We start from the raw sequence: 18,287 nt of genomic DNA on the forward strand, positions 1-18,287 counted from the left end.
CACAAAGACCTTCCTAATTATAAACCAAGGTACAGCATGGTGGATTCATACCAGCCAATCACCACAGGACTGTCCATCTTATGACCTCTCAAACCAGTTTTCCTGTTTACATATTTTTTGGTGCATGTCTGACAGTTGAAACCTCAGTATGCATATAAATGACATATAATACAATATACAGTTAGCCTGGTATGACCATCCCGATCTAGCGAGCTCACTACCAGGCTAATACACAGTACCAGTAGAGTAATGTTGAAAGTATATTTTTGTAGGTTTATGTGTTAGATCTTCTGTGGTGTATAGTGATGTCTTTTGATTGTTGTTTTGAGAGGCATGCTGTTAATGTTTTAGTATTTTCTGATGTTGGCTGACTGTGTTCAATGATGCAGGAAATGCCTGTGTGTGTTTGTGTGTATGTGTATGAGGCCGCTTGCATGTGTGGGGATGTGCTATCAGTGTCACATGAATTGGACCTTTCAAAGTGACTGTAGAACCCTCCCTCCAGTCTCTGGACCGGGTCTCTGCCTAACCATGGAATAAACCTGAGTGTACCACACTGTGTGTGTTTGCCTAGCCTTCTACTTGTAATAAACTGTACCATACTAATGGTTGTGTGTGGGTGTGTGTGTCCATATGTGTGGGTTTAGCTGAACTGGTGTGAGTGTAGCTGAACTGGTGTGTGTGTGCCTGGGTGTGTATGTAGCTTAACTGATATGTGTGTGTGTGTGTGTTTAGCTGAACTGGCGTGATGTAGTGACAGATGTTTCTGTCTCATGCTCCTAATGAATCTCCTTAGGGCCCCGATATTCTTCAGTTTCGTACATGTACATACAGAAAAGAAATATCAACAAAAAGTGTCTCTAGTAAGACGTATCACAAGTCTCTGGAACTCTACTGGAGGGACAGCATACCATACTTCCAAAAGGATCCCTCATTTGGTGTTGATGATGGTGGTGGAGAGCACTGTCTAACACATTAGTCCAAAATCTCCCATAGGTGTTCAACTGGGCTGAGATCTGATATGATTCACATCATTTTCATTTTCATGATCTAACCATTCAATGACCCCTCGTACCCTGTGGATGGGGGCATGGTCATCCTGGAAGAGACCACTCCCATCAGGATAGAAGTGTTTCATCGTAGGATGAAGGTGATCACTTACATATACAGAATAACTTTGTATTGTTTTAGGAGTGACTCTTCCTTCTAAGGGGACAAGTGGACCCAAACTATGCCAGAAAAACGCCCCCCCCCCCGGGTTATAAAAACAGAGAATGCAGAGAATCATGGGCGTGGAGCGACCAGCCATCACAGACTTCTACAGGTACATCTCACACTGCCTCAGAGAGCCGTCTCCGTTAACGAAGGACACTAACTAACCACCCCAGCTGTCCTCTGTTCCATCATGAAGGACACTAACCACCCCAGCTGTCCTCTGTTCCATCATGAAGGACACTAACCACCCCAGCTGTCCTCTGTTCCATCATGAAGGACACTAACCACCCCAGCTGTCCTCTGTTCCATCATGAAGGACACTAACCACCCCAGCTGTCCTCTGTCCCATCATGAAGGACACTAACCACCCCAGCTATGCTCCGCCGCCTACTGTCCAGAGACTCCAGATGGCAGAGCATCATGTCCAGAACAAACAGGTTCCATGACAGCTTCTTCCCCCAGGCGGTGACATGCTCACCAACCTTCAGCAGTAGACCATCTGCATGGGTGGCTGGGGGCTCTCAGGATCCTGTTGGACATGATGTCTTCAGGGTATGTTCAGCTGACTGTACCACTCTCTGTAGGGCTTTGCGATCCTGAGAGCTGCTGTTCTCGTACCAGATGGTGATATTCCCAGTGAGGATCCTCTTGATCATGGATGAGTAGAAGCTCCGTCGGATCTGGTGGGATGCTCTGAATTTCCTCAGTTGTCTGAGGTGGCACAGTCTCTGTTGTGCTTTCCTCACCAGTGTCTATGTGTGTTGATCATGTCAGGTCCTTGGTGATCTGCACACCAAGGTACTTGAAGCTGTCCACTCTCTCTACAGGGGTCCCGTTGATGATTAGAGGGGTGTACTTCCTCTCCTGCTTCCTCTCAAAGTCCACCACCATCTCCTTTGTCTTGCTGATGTTCAGATGGAGGTTGTTTTCCTGACACCACTGGGTTAGGAGTCTCACCTCCTCCAGATAGGCCCTCTCATCATTGTTGGTGATCAGGCCTATCACTGCTGTGTTGTCATCAAACTTGACGCTGGCACTGGAGTTGAAGGTGGCTGTACAGTCATGCGCGTACAGGGAGTACAGTAGTGGGGACAGCACACAGCCCTGGGAGGCTCCCATGTTGAGCGTGAGGAGGGATGAGGGGTGGTTGCCTACCTTCACCACCTGGGGTCTGTCTGACAGGAAATCCAGGATCCACTTGCAGAAGGCGCTGTTTTGCCTCAGGACCCTGAGCTTGGTGTCGAGTCTAGGTGGGGTTATAGTGTTGAAAGCTGAACTGTATTCAATGAACAGCAGTGTCACATAACCTGACATGTTCCCCTTTCTCTTGTCTAGGTGGGATAGGGTGGTGTGGAGGATGTGAGCTATTGCATCTTCTGTGGATCTGTTGGGTTTGTATGCGAACTGTAGGGGGTCTAGTGTGCTGGGCAGTGAGGTTCCTTGACCAGCTTCTCAAAGCACGGAGGTGAAAGCTACTTGGAGGTAGTCATTGAGGCAGGCTGGTCTTGGCTTCTTCAGTACGGGGATGATGGAGGACTTCTTGAAGCATATATATAATATATTCACATTCTGATTCTAATTTTAATACATTTGAGTTATAGGTTTAGACTTGGGTTTAAGTTCTTATATGTTCTGGTTAATATTATATTATTCACATTTATATTACATTGTTTAGTCAGGAAGAAGACCACGACCAGGAATTCGAATGTACCTGTACTTGTTGCATATGGCAATTAAACTCTCTTGAACTTGAGATTTTAATTACCATAAACAACAAGTACACCTCCAGGTACATTGGAATTGTTGATCTCTACTACTTCTTTGCTGTTTCCTGTTCCCTTCTCGCTTTGGTATATTGCCCCCACGATCACTGTCAGTATTGCCCCTTGTCTGCGCGTACTCCTTAATCACCTGCCCAGGGACACAGAGAGAAAGAGGGAGAGGGAGAGAGAGAGAGAGAGAATGGAACGAGAAAGAGGGAGACCTTGGAGGGTGACATGATGCATTGCGCTCCTGAGGGAATTACTTATTAGCTTGACTTAATATTCTCTCTCCTCCTTCCTTCATTCATCCATCTACCTCTATCAGCCACAAAGAAGCTCCCCAGGGCTGAGTTGGGTCCAAAAGCAATCAGTTCACTCACACACCCACGCACGCGCACACACACACACACACACACACACACACACACACACACACACACACACACACACACACACACACACACACACACACACACACACACACACACACACACACACACACACACACACACACACAGTACACTTATACCCAACTGTAGGAGTGTATGAGGGACTGGTGAACAGCAGAGGTAAACACACACACATTCTGTACCATTAGTTTCCCTCACACTCTGCCTGTTGGAGCTGTGCGGTGGAGCTAGGGAGAGCCATGTGTGTGTGTGTGTGTGTGTTGGTCCGAGGTTCTCAGCTGTGGGGCTGGTTGTTTATTGGGTATTCTCAACTCATTAATCACTGCCGGCTGACAGGGCAGCCATTTAAGTGTAGGGAGAACCGGCCAATCGGAGGCCAGCGTTTGTTTATTATCCCCCGGTAACAGGACAATCCTGGACGCCATGGCAACTCCAGGCTGACCCCAGAGGAAGCAGGCTCAAAATGAGAGGTCACGGAGGTCAAAATGTAATATTCTTATTAGTCTGTTACAGGAGTCTGTGGAAAATCAGCCTTCTGTCCTGTTCCGAGTGCTGGTGAGCCAAGGTCTACCGTTAGGCAGTTTACACAATAATAGACAGCCTATAATTGATCAGTGATATGGATATTACAAAGATACAGATACAGAACATTCACACGCCCACACACATGAGTAATCAGCTGAAATATAACTGCCTTACCCTGAGTAGAAGAGAGGAGGCAGGGGAGAAGATGAACGACTTGTCCAGGTTTCTCTCAGAAAAGTGACTCAAATGACTGATGACTGGTTAAAAGAAATAGATGTAAAGGGATGGCTGCTATTAGATTTTGTAGGAAATATGTGCCAGGCCAGAGGTGACTTAACAATTAGTACAAGCCTTAGTACTATCACAGCTTGATTACTGCACAGTGATTTGGTCCAACACATCAGAAATGAATCTACGCAGGCTACAGGTAGCTCAAAACAAAGCAGCTCGTATAGTGCTCAACTGCTCTTACAGAATTCATTAGAAAAATTATTATGACAAAAAGTCCTGTGACTCTGTATAGTAACTTAACGTTTTTTTGTGACGAACACTACTACTCTACCCGTCAGTCATCTGAGATGAGGTTTCTGCTGCCTGGTTGTAGAACAGGGGCAGGACAGAGAACAGTGCATTATAGAGCTATGGTAACTTGGAATTCCTTGCCAAGGTTTTTGGTTCTTGAAACTAGTGTTGTGGTCTTTAAAAAGAAATTGAAACTATATCTGTTTACACAAGGTGTTACATGACACGTTTTGTTTTTCTTTTAATTAGTCGTGGCTATAATCTTTGTTCTCTAATTTTGTAACTTTTGTTAAAGCACTATCAATAAATAAATCAAATCAACCTGATTCATTGAAAGGTTAAATAAAAAATAAAAAAGAACCACTCGGCCACACGCAGACACTCAAAACAACCTTTATTAAACTCTGTTGCACTTGCAGGCATACACACATTAGCAGTCATGACCACAGACTTCCTGCAGCAGTATCATGAAGGAAAGCCGAGCTGGTCTGAGGGGAACCAGGGAGACTTATTGATCAAAGGCGGGAGATGGTGATTGTATGTCCAAGGGGGGGGAGGGGGGGGGTGGAGATGAGATGAGATGACAGAGAAAGAGACGGGCTGTACAGAATGTTTTGCTCACTCACTCGTAGTGAAGAAGGATGAATGAGGGTTTCCAAGGCAGCTCTCTCTCACGCATACGCGCGCGCATCCACACACACACGCTCTCTCACTTCCGTTTTCTTTTTGCTTGCTTACGTATTGTACTAGGGAGGAAGTTACAAGCCACAGAGACGCACAAGGGTGTGTGTGTATGTGTGTGTCTGCACCCTTATTTAATGTAATGAACGCTCACACTTCACTGCTGAAAACCTGTGAGTGTTTAACTGTCACACACAGACACGTCAACAAGACACGGAAGCAAACACACTCAGGGGAGGTGTGTGTGTTTGTGTGTGTTTGACAGGGGAGGTGTGTTTTAGGGTGTGCCTGTTTTTTATGTGTGTGTCTACTGTATATCAGTTTTGTGTGTGTCTCAGGCGTGTGTGTTTCAGGTGTATGTGTGTGTGTGTGTGTGAGTGTGTATGTCTCAGGTGTGTGTGTGTGTGTGTGTGTCTGTGTGTGTGTATGTCTCAGTCGTGTGTGTCTCTCAGGTGGGCGTTTGTCTCAGGCGTGTGTGTGTGTCTTAGGCATGTGTGTGTCTCTCAGGAGTGTGTGTGTGAGCGAGGGTGCAGTCGCAGAGGTGTGTGATGAGGTCAGAGTGTGTGGGGTGAAAGGTCAGCCCATCCACCTCCATTCCCAGAGTTCCGGTCTTCCCGCTGCGCACGCCAAACATCACCAGGATGGACAACATCTCCTCCTCCTGGGGGAAGGGGGGAGGGGTACCAGAGGGGAGATATGCAGGGTGGGGAGAGAGGGGAGAGAGAGGAGAGAGAAGAGAGAGAGGGATGAGAGGTGAGAGAGGAGAGAGAGGGGTGAGAGAGGAGAGAGGGGGGAGAGAGGAGAGAGAGGGATGAGAGAGGAGAGAGATGGGTGAGTGTGGAGTGAGAGATCAGTGAGCGAGGGGGGAGAGAGGCGTTGAGATGGGAGAGAGAGAGAGAGGTGAGAGAGAGTAAGAGGAGAGACACATTGGACAGGACAACAATGAGGTGACACAGCGATTAGGGAGACAGGGTAAGACAGAGGGAGAGAGAGAAAGATGCACTTTAACTAGATACAGACCATAAACTTGCTATAGAAACTGGCCACCATACAGAAATGGTTAGAAAGAACAAAAAGACTGCATCCAATGTGGAAAAGGAGAAATTGAGACAGAAAGACATTTTGTCATAAATTGTCCCAAAATATAAAGAAATTAGAGATGAATTCTACCCCAAATTCAACCAAAAAATACCACATTTCACCCTTCCAGATGACGTACTAGCCAAAACTCTGGCAGTGGAATTTGTAACTGCATGTCACAACACTAGATCAATGTTTCAATGTAAGACTACACTGATTTTCTCTATATACTGTTTATTATTCACTTTTGGTATTATTGGTATTACTATTATTATTTATTAAGTATCCTTTTTCCTTTATTTCTTTTTGTCCTTTATATACATTTTCCTTTATATACAGTACAGTATATTAGATACATAATATACTGTACATAATGATTTATTGGTTAATTCATTATATGAATGTCGTTCTACTTTGGCAACATTTTATCATGAAACGTCATGCCAATAAAGCTTCTTGACTTGACTTGAGAGAGAGAGAGGTGTAGGAGAGGGATGACGTCTGGGGGAGACATGGATGAGTCACACATACTGTATGAGAGCAGTTGCACTTCCCATTCTCCGCCCTCACTCATGTTAACCAGAAGTAGGGCTGCAGTGGGCAGACAGAGGGTGGGAATGTCCAGAGATCTGACCTTGGCTACCGAGGGCAGGCTGGCCTCCACTTCCTGGTTCTGTCTGGGGGAGAGGGCATTCGGGTCCAGGCCCTTGTGGAGGTAGCGCTGGTGGACGGGACAGCGGCTGAGGACGTGAAGACCGTAGGCCACGGCATAGCCACCCCAGTTAGACACTCCTACAACACACACACACACACACACACACACACACACACACACACACACCGCAATCTATCTAAGTCAGATAGAACAGTTTCACTTCTCCTGCAGACCGAATTGGCCTCCATCTTAGAGTGACGGCTCTGATGCAGGGAGATGGAGAGAGAAAGAACCTGAGAGAGAACCTGCAACGCTCTCAAGACAGTGAAGATGATTGTATATCTTGAAGAAGGTTGCGTCCGACTCCTCCCACCCCGGCCATAATCTCTTTGTGTCACTCCCCTCAGGCAGGAGGCTGCAGGTCCATCAGGATGTCTGCACACCACAGAGGCAGCTTCTTCCCCATGGTCAACAGCCTCTTCAACAAGGCTTGTGTCCCCCTCTGACCCCCCCCCCCTCAGACTCCACCACCACTGAGAGACACTGTCGACACACACTTGCACATGACCTGAATGTACTACATAGGATGCACCACACTCACATATCACGCTGCACACATATACACATACACACTACTTTTTGTATATTGTTCTTTTTCTTAGCGTATACTTTTTTTACTTGCTCTTACACTGCCCTGTCTCATCCCAATATGCACTATGACTGAAAGCAAATTCCTAGTACGTTGAAAACCTGCATGGCAATAAAACAAATTCTGACTCCATATCTATATACTCTGTATCCCTTCACTAGCTGCACCATTCTGATCTCTGTACATAGACACACTTAACATACTAACAGAAAGTTATTAATTAATACATTTATAAATGTAACACTTATTCCCTTACTTCACTCACTTATTTGTATTTACATTTTAACATTTTTTGTGATGTATGCTCTGGCAATGTAAAAGTCCCCATGCCAATAAAGCCTATGGATTGAATTGAAATTGAATGTAAATTTAACAGAGAGAGAGAGAGAAAGAGAGAGAGAAAGAGAGGGAGAGAGAGAAAGAGAGGGACAGATAGAGAGAGGGAAAGATAGAGAGAGGGGGAGAGATAAAGAGAGAGAGAGAGTTGGAGATAGAGAGAAAGAGGGAGGGAGAGAGAGTATTTGTGTCTCTACCCTAGTTTGACCAGTAGAGGACTGTGTAGAGTGGGTGTTGCCCAGCAGGTCTCTCTACTTCAACCAGTGAACAACAGTTCACAGTGGATGTCTCTGAACCAGTGAGTGGATCTGTAGAGCCTGACTCCTGCTCCATACAGTTCTCACTAGGGCTGTGAATGAGTCCATTCCTACAAGGATTGGATTCCCAATTCACAACAGATTAAATAATTGGGAAAAAACTTTTTTCACACGAGGGCCACGATCACAGTGGCGTTCTTGTACAAGCGCTGAAGTCAAACGCTATCAGCAATAGGCATGAGTTACAGGCACAGTGGTCAAATTGGTGTTTCGGAGTGCAGGACTCCTTCATATTAGAGAATCCTTCTCTTCCCCGTTTGTGCGTTAAGCAAAAACTACTGGACCGATTTTTATGAAACTCGGTGGAGAGGTGTCATGGGCCATGGGCCCTTAGAACCCATTACATTTTGGAGCAAATCCAAGTCACAGACCGGAATCACGAATAAAAACTAGAGACACAGGGTTTGTACTGGGGTGTGCTGGGGTAGAGCCTGGGGTGCATCCAGGTGCATCGCACTGCCCCCCACTGGCTGTGACCCGAGGGAGACGCCACAGAGCTGGACAAGTACAGTACAGCCACCTACTGTATTCACCTCCAGTCATTTTTTGGACTAGGATTCCACAAAGTGAAAACAAAACTTAGAATGAAACCAGCTACCTGTGTGAGGATGCTAGAGACATGCGGTTTGGACTAGGGTGTGCAGGGGGAGATCCCGGAGTGCACCTCACTGCCCCTCGCTGGCTGTGACCCGATCTTACCTCCGCCCCAGCGGCAGCCCAGCCGCGCAGGGCGAGACCTAATGTTGTCGGTGGCGTGTGTTTGTGTGTCTGTCTGTTAGCAGGATTATGCAAAAACTTCCAGATCCATTTTCATGAAACTCGATGGAAGGGTGTAGCATGGTCCAACCTATAAAATTTTGGAGTGGAACCGAATCACGAGCCGCCCAAACACAGACGGCCATTCACCTCCATTCACTTTTTTAGACCAGGTTTACACTAAAACTACCAGACTGATTTGCATGAAACTCGTGGAGGGGTGTAGCGTGGGTCAACTAACAAACGTTTAAACTCTGGGGTGGATCTGAATCACAGTGCGGATCCACGAGCCACCCAAACACAGCCTGGACGGCCATTCACCTCCATTCATATTGGATTACGCAAAAACGACTCAGTTTCGGTGGAGGGGTGTAGCATGGGCCAATTTAGAACCCAGTCAACAGCGAAGCTGTTGACTCAAACTTGCATCGGCCTTTGACGATAGCACCAGATGGTGTCAGTGTGTCAAAGGGACTCTCTCTTCTCCACACCCACCACACAAATAACTTAAACACCATCGCAGATCTATTTAGATTCTGCTGCAGTCTCCATCTGGAAGTGTGGTACCACCAAAACTCTCAGAGAAATGTCACTATGGCCCCAAGTTCTCTTTTCAGACCTAAGTCTCATTCTATGCCTCCCGTCTCAAAAGCTACTCTGACTGCCTTCACAAAAAAAGCAGACTTTGACATTGAGAATGTGTTTTGTTCTACTGTATATTTTGTTTGTTCTATATTTGATAAGACTGTTATGGAGAATTTGACCAAAATCTCCAAAACAGGCCTTGGATTGTCTATTATCATTAAACCAGCCAACAAACAAACAATCCTCAAATCCACTGGGCAACACACAGGAGACATGGAGAGAAACAGCAGGAGGCAGGGTGGGTTACTGAACAAGAGCATGGTACATGATCCCAGGATAGACACTTTGTACAAGGTCCGGAAGAATGCTGAATCTCATCAGGGAAGGCCTGTTACACTATACTCAGAGCCTGCCTCTCAGTTTCTTACAGAATGGACATAAATAATACATTTATTTTCCAAGACCAACGCCTTTGACGTATTTGTGGCACAGACCAAGAGTTTGAAAAACAGGCTACAATCTTGTCAGACTGATTTACACAGCGAGGCTATGAAACAAAAAATGCTTACAGAAAGGTTCAGTCTACCCTCAAGACCTGAACTCTTTAAGAGAAAGAGCAGATTTCCTCAGGACAACAGCAGGTTTACTTTGTCACAGGATACAGTTCTCTAGCAAATCCCAAAAAAGGATAATAAAGTCAAACTCGAATCTCATTAAAAGTAACACTTCTTATGAGGGGCCGGAAAACCTTCCGTAAGATCAGCTTCAAGAGGGCCCCTACATTACAGGACAGGTTAGTGCCAAACCATAACAAAACAACTTGGCTTCATGGACCACTGAAGTGTATGTGGCTTCTGCAACCATTGTGCTAATATAAAAGGCATGTAAGCAATTTAGTGACTTTAAAGGGAGGGTAGGTTATTTTGGATTCGGATTAATTTCATGGAGGTTTACAGCGTGAAGGGATGGCTGTTGTATGTTCGGTGAAATTAGTATGGTTTACAAGGTACTGTTGTAACTTGAAATCCACGTATATCATACTTTTTAAGAGTTTTTGGAGTGTGATCATACTGTAGCTAGTAACGAGCCAGGGTGCACGCGCCAACGTTATTGACACAGAACTCTGTAATGCACAAAACAGAAATATTTTAACCTGTACTAGTCAGATACATGCCAGGGAAGCATTGTCTATGGTTATATGAATTTCATTGTGAAATCGTGAAAGGTTTTTAAATGTTTGGCCAGAAGAGTGCCTTAGACCTTTCTTCTTTTTTGATAGTGCCAGCGGTTTTGTATTACCATGGGTGGACCCAGAGATTCAAGAGTCCAACAGATTGCACAGAGAGTCAACTGAGAGTCAACTGAGAGTCAAACAGAGGTGAATCTGACCAGCGGTGATGGCGAAGTCAGCTGGCACATCGCAGGCGATCAGCGCTCCGTTGGGCATGTGAGCCCGCACCGCCTCACGCACCTTCCCCATGCCCAGCTCGTTACCTCCGTCACCGATACCTGGTTACACACACACACACACACACACACACACACACACACACACACACACACACACACACACACACACACACACACACACATTAACATGGATCCAACTGTGTTATGTATTTGTGTGTATGTTACATGTATGTACTGTATGTGTGTGTGTGTGTGGTGTGTATACTGTATGTGTGTGTGTGTGTGGTGTGTATACTGTATGTGTGTGTATCTGTGGTGGTGATGCTAGGTGTAGTGAAGGCAGTGAAGTCATCTATGGGGTCGACCAGGTGTTTGATGTGTGTGTGTGTGTGTGTGTGTGTGTGTGTGTGTGTGTGTGTGTGTGTGTGTGTGTGTGTGTGTGTGTGTGTGTGTACCCGTGGTTGTGATGCCAGGTATGGTGGAGGCAGTGATGTACAGGTCATCTATGGGGTCGACCAGGTGTTTGATGTTGACTCCTCTCATGTTGTAGTAGTTCCCATCCGCAGCTCGACCACTGCGCTCTATCGCCATCAGGTGGTCAAACCTGCACAGCGCAGGCAGGGAGAATCACCAGGGTGAGATTCAAGACCAAGATCAAGATGATTCCTTTTATTTGTCACATGTAATGTACGGTGTCACCCCGAGTATTTGACAGTATTAGGCATAGTACTGTATATGACGTTTGCAAAGGTATGTGTGTGTGTGTCTGTGCTTTCTTGCATGCATGTAAGTGCGTGTAGGCATGCATTCCTGCGTGCGCAGGTGTGTGGCCATGCTTTTGTGTGTGTGTGTGTGTGTGTGTGTGTGTGTATTCAGAAGTCGTGAGGGTAACCTGGGTCTGGTTGGGTCTCCATCATGACACAGGAAGTGGAGGGCGGAGTCTGGGCCAGTGCTCTGGAAAGTGACCAATGGGAAGGCAGTCTTGATCACACCTGAGAGGACAGGGAAGAGATGGTGAGACACACACACACACACTCACACACACACACACACAAACACACACACACACACAAACACCCAACACACACCTCTCCTTGCCGCCTCCTCCACAATGGCCCTGTTCATCTCCAGGGCACGTCGGTCCGTCACCATGGTGACCCGCTTGCCGAGGGCCAGGAGCGTGGCGGCCATGGCTAGGGCCCCGGGGGGCCCGTCGGTCTCGTCGGGGGGGTCCAGGGTGTGGTGCGTGGGGAAGCCAGTGGTCAGCAGCACCGAGGAGCAGTGGGACAGAGACAGGCAGGAACGCAGCAACTCATCCTGGACGAACAACGCCCGGATGCCCCTCTGGCCTTGGGGGGGGACATGAAGGTGTGTGCGTGTAAGTGTGTGTGTGTGTGTGTGTGAGAGAGAGAGTGTGTGTGTGTGGCGGGTGGTATAGTGTGTGTGTGTGTGTGTGTGTGTGTGTGTGTGTGTGTGTGTGTGTGGTAGAGAGGGAGTGTGTGAGTGTGTGTGTGTGAGAGAGTGTGTGTGTACCTGGATCCTCTCCTATCAGTGTCTCCAGGCTGCGTATGCGTTGGACTGAGCCCACTGATGCCATGCTGTAGTGCAGGGGCTTCTGGGAGATGAGGAAGGTATGAGGTGATTGGACCAGCTGGGGGGTCGCAGTGGGGGGGATGGTGGAGGAGGAGGAGGGGTCAGGCAGGTCGGTGACGAACATCGAGCCTGGGGAGTGGGTGAACGCCAGCGGGGGTTCTGGATACACACACACACACACACACACACACAACTGTAAAGTCCACATCAGTCAAAAGTGAACAATCCGAGGTTGCAAAGACTGACAGATGGAAATGTGTGTCATAGGGAGGACACAACGGTTATAGTTAGTCCAGTATTGGCCAATCATACTCACTGCAGCTAAGCACCGCCTCCACCCCTGTGACGCCACAGGCCCAGAACACTGTCACGTCACCAGGCTCCGCCTCCACCGCGTCCCCATAGGCTGGCCTTCTAACATCCTGGATACCCAGGAGAGCTGTGGAGAAAGGTGGGAGAGGCGATGGGAGAGTGTGTGTGAAGGCATGTGTTGTGTGTGTGTGTGTGTGTGTGTGTGTGTGTGTACCTGGGTCTCTTATGTGTATGGGGGCTCCGTGGACCTGTGGGCTGAGGTGTGTGTGTGTCATTTGTCTCTTGGAGTCATCCATATTCAGCAGATCAACCTCTGTTTTTATGCTACTAAACAACCCATCACGTATCTCCCCATAGAAAGGACAATAAAAAACAAAATTATATTCATTTTCAACCACCTCAAGGTCACACAATGGGCAAGTTCGATCTTATATGTGTGTACCTGGGTCTCGGGTCTGGGTCTATGTGTATCGGGGCTCCGTGGGCCTGTGGGCTGAGGTGTGTGTGTGTATGTGTATGTGTGTACCTGGGTCTCCTATGTGTATGGGGGCTCCGTGGACCTGTGGGCTGAGGTGTGTGTGTATGTGTGTACCTGGGTCTCCTATGTGTATGGGGGCTCCGTGGACTTGTGGGCTGAGGTGTGTGTGTGTGTGTATGTGTGTGTGTGTACCTGGGTCTCCTATGTGTATGGGTGCTCCGTGGGCCTGTGGGCTGAGATGTGTACACTGGGCCACCAGGTCCAGTTTGTCTACAGGTACAGGCCTCATACTGACCACCAGGGGGCACTGGAACGGCCCTCCACCAGCACACAGCAGGGATGTCTGCGCGCACACGCACACGCACACACACACAGAACATCAGCACATAGAATGGTGTTTAGGGAATGGAGGGTACATGTAGCCTACACATATAACATTGCACTCATCGAATGTCCTTCTTGGGTAAACTGGTAGGTTGCTGAATCCCTCCCACCTAGCTATCCACCCCTCCATCTACACATCCATCCATCCATCCACCCACCCCTCCATCTACCTATTTGTCAAACAGTGAGAGGCGGAACCTCACACGGTGTAGGCGGCGAAATACACACACGAGATGGCTGGGCGTCCACCGATGAAACTTCTCTCTGGTATTAGCCCATCCTGACGTCCTTCCCCCATCTGACCCATCTACATTTCACACCCCCAGCCCTCCATCCCTCCGGTCATTCTCACCCTGTACATGGAGACATTGCGTTGCTGCTGGACGTTGCGCACGGCCACCCCCACGGCCTGCAGGCTCCCCTCGAAGCTGAAGCTGCAGCCCAGGTAGAAGCTGACCATCTGCTCCAGCTGCTGGTCGTACGGCCGCAGGCTGGACACCCTGTCAACCAGCACTCCCTGCTCATAGACACTGTACTGAGGACAGTCGGTTCTGGGGAGGGAGGGGGAGAGGGGGAGAGGGAGAGAGGGTGAGAGAGAGGTAAAGCTACGTTCACTCAAGTCGCGAAGGTACCACAGGGTTGGCTGCAGATGCAGTGGAAGCTCAATTTCTCCATATTGTTCCATTTGGGCGGGCTGATGACAGCGTCACCCTCTGTAAATCTATTGGTTCGGTTCGGCACGTGGAGGTCAGCGCCCACACAGGGTCAGAGCTGAAGTAAGAACGTTTCTCCACACCCCCCTCAATGCGTATACTTAGGGTAAAGGCTAGTTCCCATAAACGCAGAGGCCATAATGGGTTAGGGTTCAGGATAGGTTTAGGTATTGGGTTGGGTTAAGGTTAGGATTAGGTTTAGGGGTTTGACCGGTCTCTGCATTGATGGGAACTAGCCGCTATCGTATCCTCAGTCCATCACTGAATATCAAAGCAGTGTTCCGCACAAAAAAACACATCTCAGCCTCTCATTTGAACACCGCTTAAGACCACTGATCGAACCCAATGAGTCACACGGGAGGGTGGAAGACGAGCGAAGCAGTGACACCTGTCGGTGCCGTGACCCAGATAAAGCTCTGCTTGAGAGTGTTTAAACGAGCTGAATTTGTTAAACTTACTCCGCAGTAGCCTATACTTACAGCCTACCTGCGGCTCTGGAAGCAATAAGCTAGCTGTAGCTGTGGCGAACCGCTGGCTTTCCAGGGGCGTAGCTGGTTAAAGCAGTTAATGAGAGGTGGTCACGTGTTAGTTCATTCCGAGGACCCAAGATTGAACCTAGAGCGAGGGTGGAAGCAACACTGACGTGCAACGCAGTGGAAATTATTACAGGAATACACACACACACACACACACACACACACGAGTGAGAAGCTGTTATTCAATCATTCACCTGGTCTGAGTAGAGCGGATGTGAGCGTCAGGGTCAGGGCCTTGACTGCCTGTCTGCTTGACTGACTGCATTCCTGTCTGCCTGACTGACTGTTGTCCATCCATTCACCCACCTACTCATCCATCCCTTCCTCCATCCCTTGCTGGTTGGAGAAGCAGGCAGCCCTAGTCTTCATCCATCCATCTATTTATCCATCCATCCATCCTTCCTTCCGTCCCTCCCTACCTGATATCGGCCTGGGACGCGAGGGGCGGGCAGCCCCAGTCTCCGGGTGGACTGCGGTGGAGGAGGGGCAGGGGGGCAGGGTTAGCACGGCAGAACGCCTCAAACTCATCAGCGAGGCTGCTGGGTAATATGACCACGTTGGCCTGCAGGTATCCTAGCAACCACAGAAGGATCAACACATCATCATACGATATTTAGTCAACGACGACAAAATGTATTCAGGTTTTAAACAATCAATCTCTGCCACATACATTTCACAGATCCTACTTTGTACTGTAATCTAGTTCCACTTACAGAGTTCTACTGCTGTAATATTCTCCAGGTTCCTAACACCCGGCATGTCCAGAGGTGCTCTGTAGACTGTGGTTGTACTGTTCTCTAGTTCTATTGTTCTAATGTTCTTCAGGTTCCTACCTGCAGCCAGTCCAGAGGTGCTTTGTAAATCGTGGTTCCCCTGACGGATTAGAGCTCTTAGAGCTGCAGGGCTCAGCTCACACACACTCACTGACATCCCCAAAGTCCAAACACACAGCTCTGATTTCTCACTCAACTATCTCTCTGACCCTTACAGTAAGTAACTCTCTCTCTCTCTCCATCTCAGAGACACACACCCTGGCTATTGTTGATTATCTGAGCTATCACACTCCAGTCCAACTGGGGGGGTGTTTGTACTGGTTACTGTGAGGGATTATTTGTCACACATTGACCTGACCTGCCCCCAGACAGACATACAGATCAGCAGGCAGACAGACAGATCAGCAGGCAGACAGACAAAAAGACAGGCAGACGCAGGCAGATAGACAGGCAGGCAGACAGGAGTAGTGTAGTCGAGGGCTTATCCACTTTTATGGACACATTATATACCCACTTTGTCAGTCACGCCCACACATAAGATGGACTGCTTTATAAAGTTGTCTACGCTCGCAGTTGAAATGGCCTGTTGATCTTTAACACACACTCGCTCGCACGCACACACGCACACAGCATAATTAGTCACATATTCCTTGTGTGTGTTTGTGCGTCTTACTTGAGTCTGTGGCCATGGTGCTAACCCTGTGACACCACTGTCCTGTTGCTACACAGAGGGAGCTATGGACAGGTCTAGCCCCTCTCAGTGTAGTAGAGAGCATCCACAAAATCTGGGACCTGAGACAAATAAAATTGAGTTTCATTTGTTTTGGACATAAACATCAAATGATGCAATCCTGTGTAAGAGCACACTCAAGTGACTTACATGAATAAGGTGAAGAGAACAGTGTTTCCAGGCTAGGCCGTCTGCAGGTGCACGTCTGTGAATCCAGAGTACAGGTTGGTCTCGCGAGGTAGTCTCCTCGGGTAATCTCGAGGATGAAGAAGGAACAGTCACTTATCACGCGACCGTCCTCAAACGAAACTCAATCAAATCACGTAAAAAGCAAAATGTGAAGATATAGCTGTTCGTTAGGCTACTGCTGTTTGTGAAGATAAAACTGTTGGTTACAGAAATAGCTGAAGTAGTTTAGATTGATAATCGATGTGGTCACTGATATGTCTACCCGGTGCAATCGATCACTCGCAGTCGACCGCGAAACGACCAATAGGTTATAATATTATACGTCCACTACGGTCTTGTTTATATTTATGAACGTGTCAGTGCGTGATGACGTTATGTGCGTGGAGTGGGGGCAATTACGTATGACAATATCAGATTCCAACAGGCAAAATCATAAAAAATGCATTTCAAAAAGACTGATTGCCATCAATGTCTCATTGTCATCCATGATATAAGGTCAGCTTTTCTAAAAATAGAAAACTACGCCCCCCGTCAAAAGCACTACACTTTTACCTTTTCTTTACCGTTCACTTCAGCTTCTCGTCGAAGGGAGAATATGTTGTAGATGTTTACAGTCCCCGCAGCCCCCGGTGGCATGGGGGACCCACTGTCTTCCAAGTAGGCAGTTTCCGTAGTGTAGTGGTTATCACGTTCGCCTAACACGCGAAAGGTCCCCGGTTCGAAACCGGGCGGAAACGTTGCTTTAACTTTTCCATTGTACATCATTCCCGTGTCCTGTAGATTTGACTAATAAACCAAATTAAACGGCTATGGACAAATGTCAACAAATGTTCCCCTCCTGCAGTCCCATGCTCTCCTACCCTAATCTGTCTAAGTTCTGATTGTTTGTCTCAATGCTGTCATTCACACTCGCACTGAGATCTGTGTGTGTTGTTGATAGATAACCTGATAAAAGAGTCATTATACAACAGGTAGTTCCGGTCCTCGATTCTGATTGGCTGGAAGCGGTTGAAAGATGCATTCAATCCAATGCATTACTACCTAGCTTTCCATCCTTGTGTAGCTGATGTGGCAGCATTGTTAGCATCTAGAGTGCAGTAGCAGCACAAGCTCATCTGATAGTGCTACATTGCAATCGTTTTGTGCTAGCATTCTAGGATGACCCTTGCTACAATATTTCAACACTTTCTGCACATCTGAAGTGATTTGGGGGGCATATCTCTAACTAGCTATCCTGCTCAGCGTTCACAAGTCAATCATTAGTGCATTATAAAAGTAGGTTGAACTATAGCCTATGCCCTACAAAGTTCTGGGGAACAATATGCATGTTAAATCATTAAAAGCAAAACATAAATATCAATTTAGACTTAATAAAAATAGAAGACCATAAAAGAAGTATACTTCTGCTCATAAGATCAAATAGAATGGTAGCAATAAAGAAAACGAGAAAAAAAAGAAATCAATTAAAAGCAAGGTCATAAGTAGCCTCATTTTGAGCTGCTGTCAAGGGCTTGGGAAAATGTAGTCCCAGACACGACCATCTTGTTTCTACACAGGTGTATCTATTTGTCTGATTGGCTCTACTGCATAGAATCCTATGCAATCAGACGAATAGATACACCGTGTCTGGGACTACATGCATCATCTCTTGCTGACGGAGGTACCGCAGGCAGCA

At 47.4% G+C, this 18,287-nt stretch overlaps 1 protein-coding gene across 2 annotated transcripts; it reads right to left on the reverse strand.

The window, feature by feature from the left end:
- Positions 1-5,453: 5,453 nt before the first annotated feature.
- Positions 5,454-17,261, reverse strand: dglucy (D-glutamate cyclase). 2 transcript variants are annotated; one of them, XM_084437684.1, is made up of 14 exons: positions 17,165-17,261; positions 16,574-16,679; positions 16,367-16,485; positions 15,340-15,493; positions 14,024-14,222; positions 13,480-13,630; positions 12,814-12,936; positions 12,438-12,656; positions 11,993-12,253; positions 11,797-11,896; positions 11,360-11,508; positions 10,884-11,003; positions 6,831-6,988; positions 5,454-5,777 (listed from the first exon to the last, which is right to left on the reverse strand). In XM_084437684.1, coding segments are annotated over exons 2-14 (1,932 nt in total). In that variant the 5' UTR covers positions 16,576-16,679; positions 17,165-17,261; the 3' UTR covers positions 5,454-5,600. The 2 variants fall into 2 exon arrangements, with proteins under 2 accessions (XP_084293810.1, XP_084293811.1); XM_084437685.1 differs by lacking the exon at positions 17,165-17,261 and having other exon boundaries at positions 16,574-16,697.
- Between the last annotated feature and the right edge of the window lie 1,026 nt (positions 17,262-18,287).

Source organism: Borostomias antarcticus, assembly GCF_949987555.1.
Source record: "Borostomias antarcticus genome assembly, chromosome: 5".
NCBI lineage: Eukaryota > Metazoa > Chordata > Actinopteri > Stomiiformes > Stomiidae > Borostomias > Borostomias antarcticus.

Coding starts and splice junctions, on each gene's coding strand:
- dglucy (XM_084437684.1), bottom strand. Junction 13,631..14,023: donor GCAATGTCTCCATGTACAGG/GTGAGAATGACC, acceptor GTGTGCGCGCAG/ACATCCCTGCTGTGTGCTGG. Junction 11,897..11,992: donor GGAGGAGGCGGCAAGGAGAG/GTGTGTGTTGGG, acceptor CTGTCCTCTCAG/GTGTGATCAAGACTGCCTTC.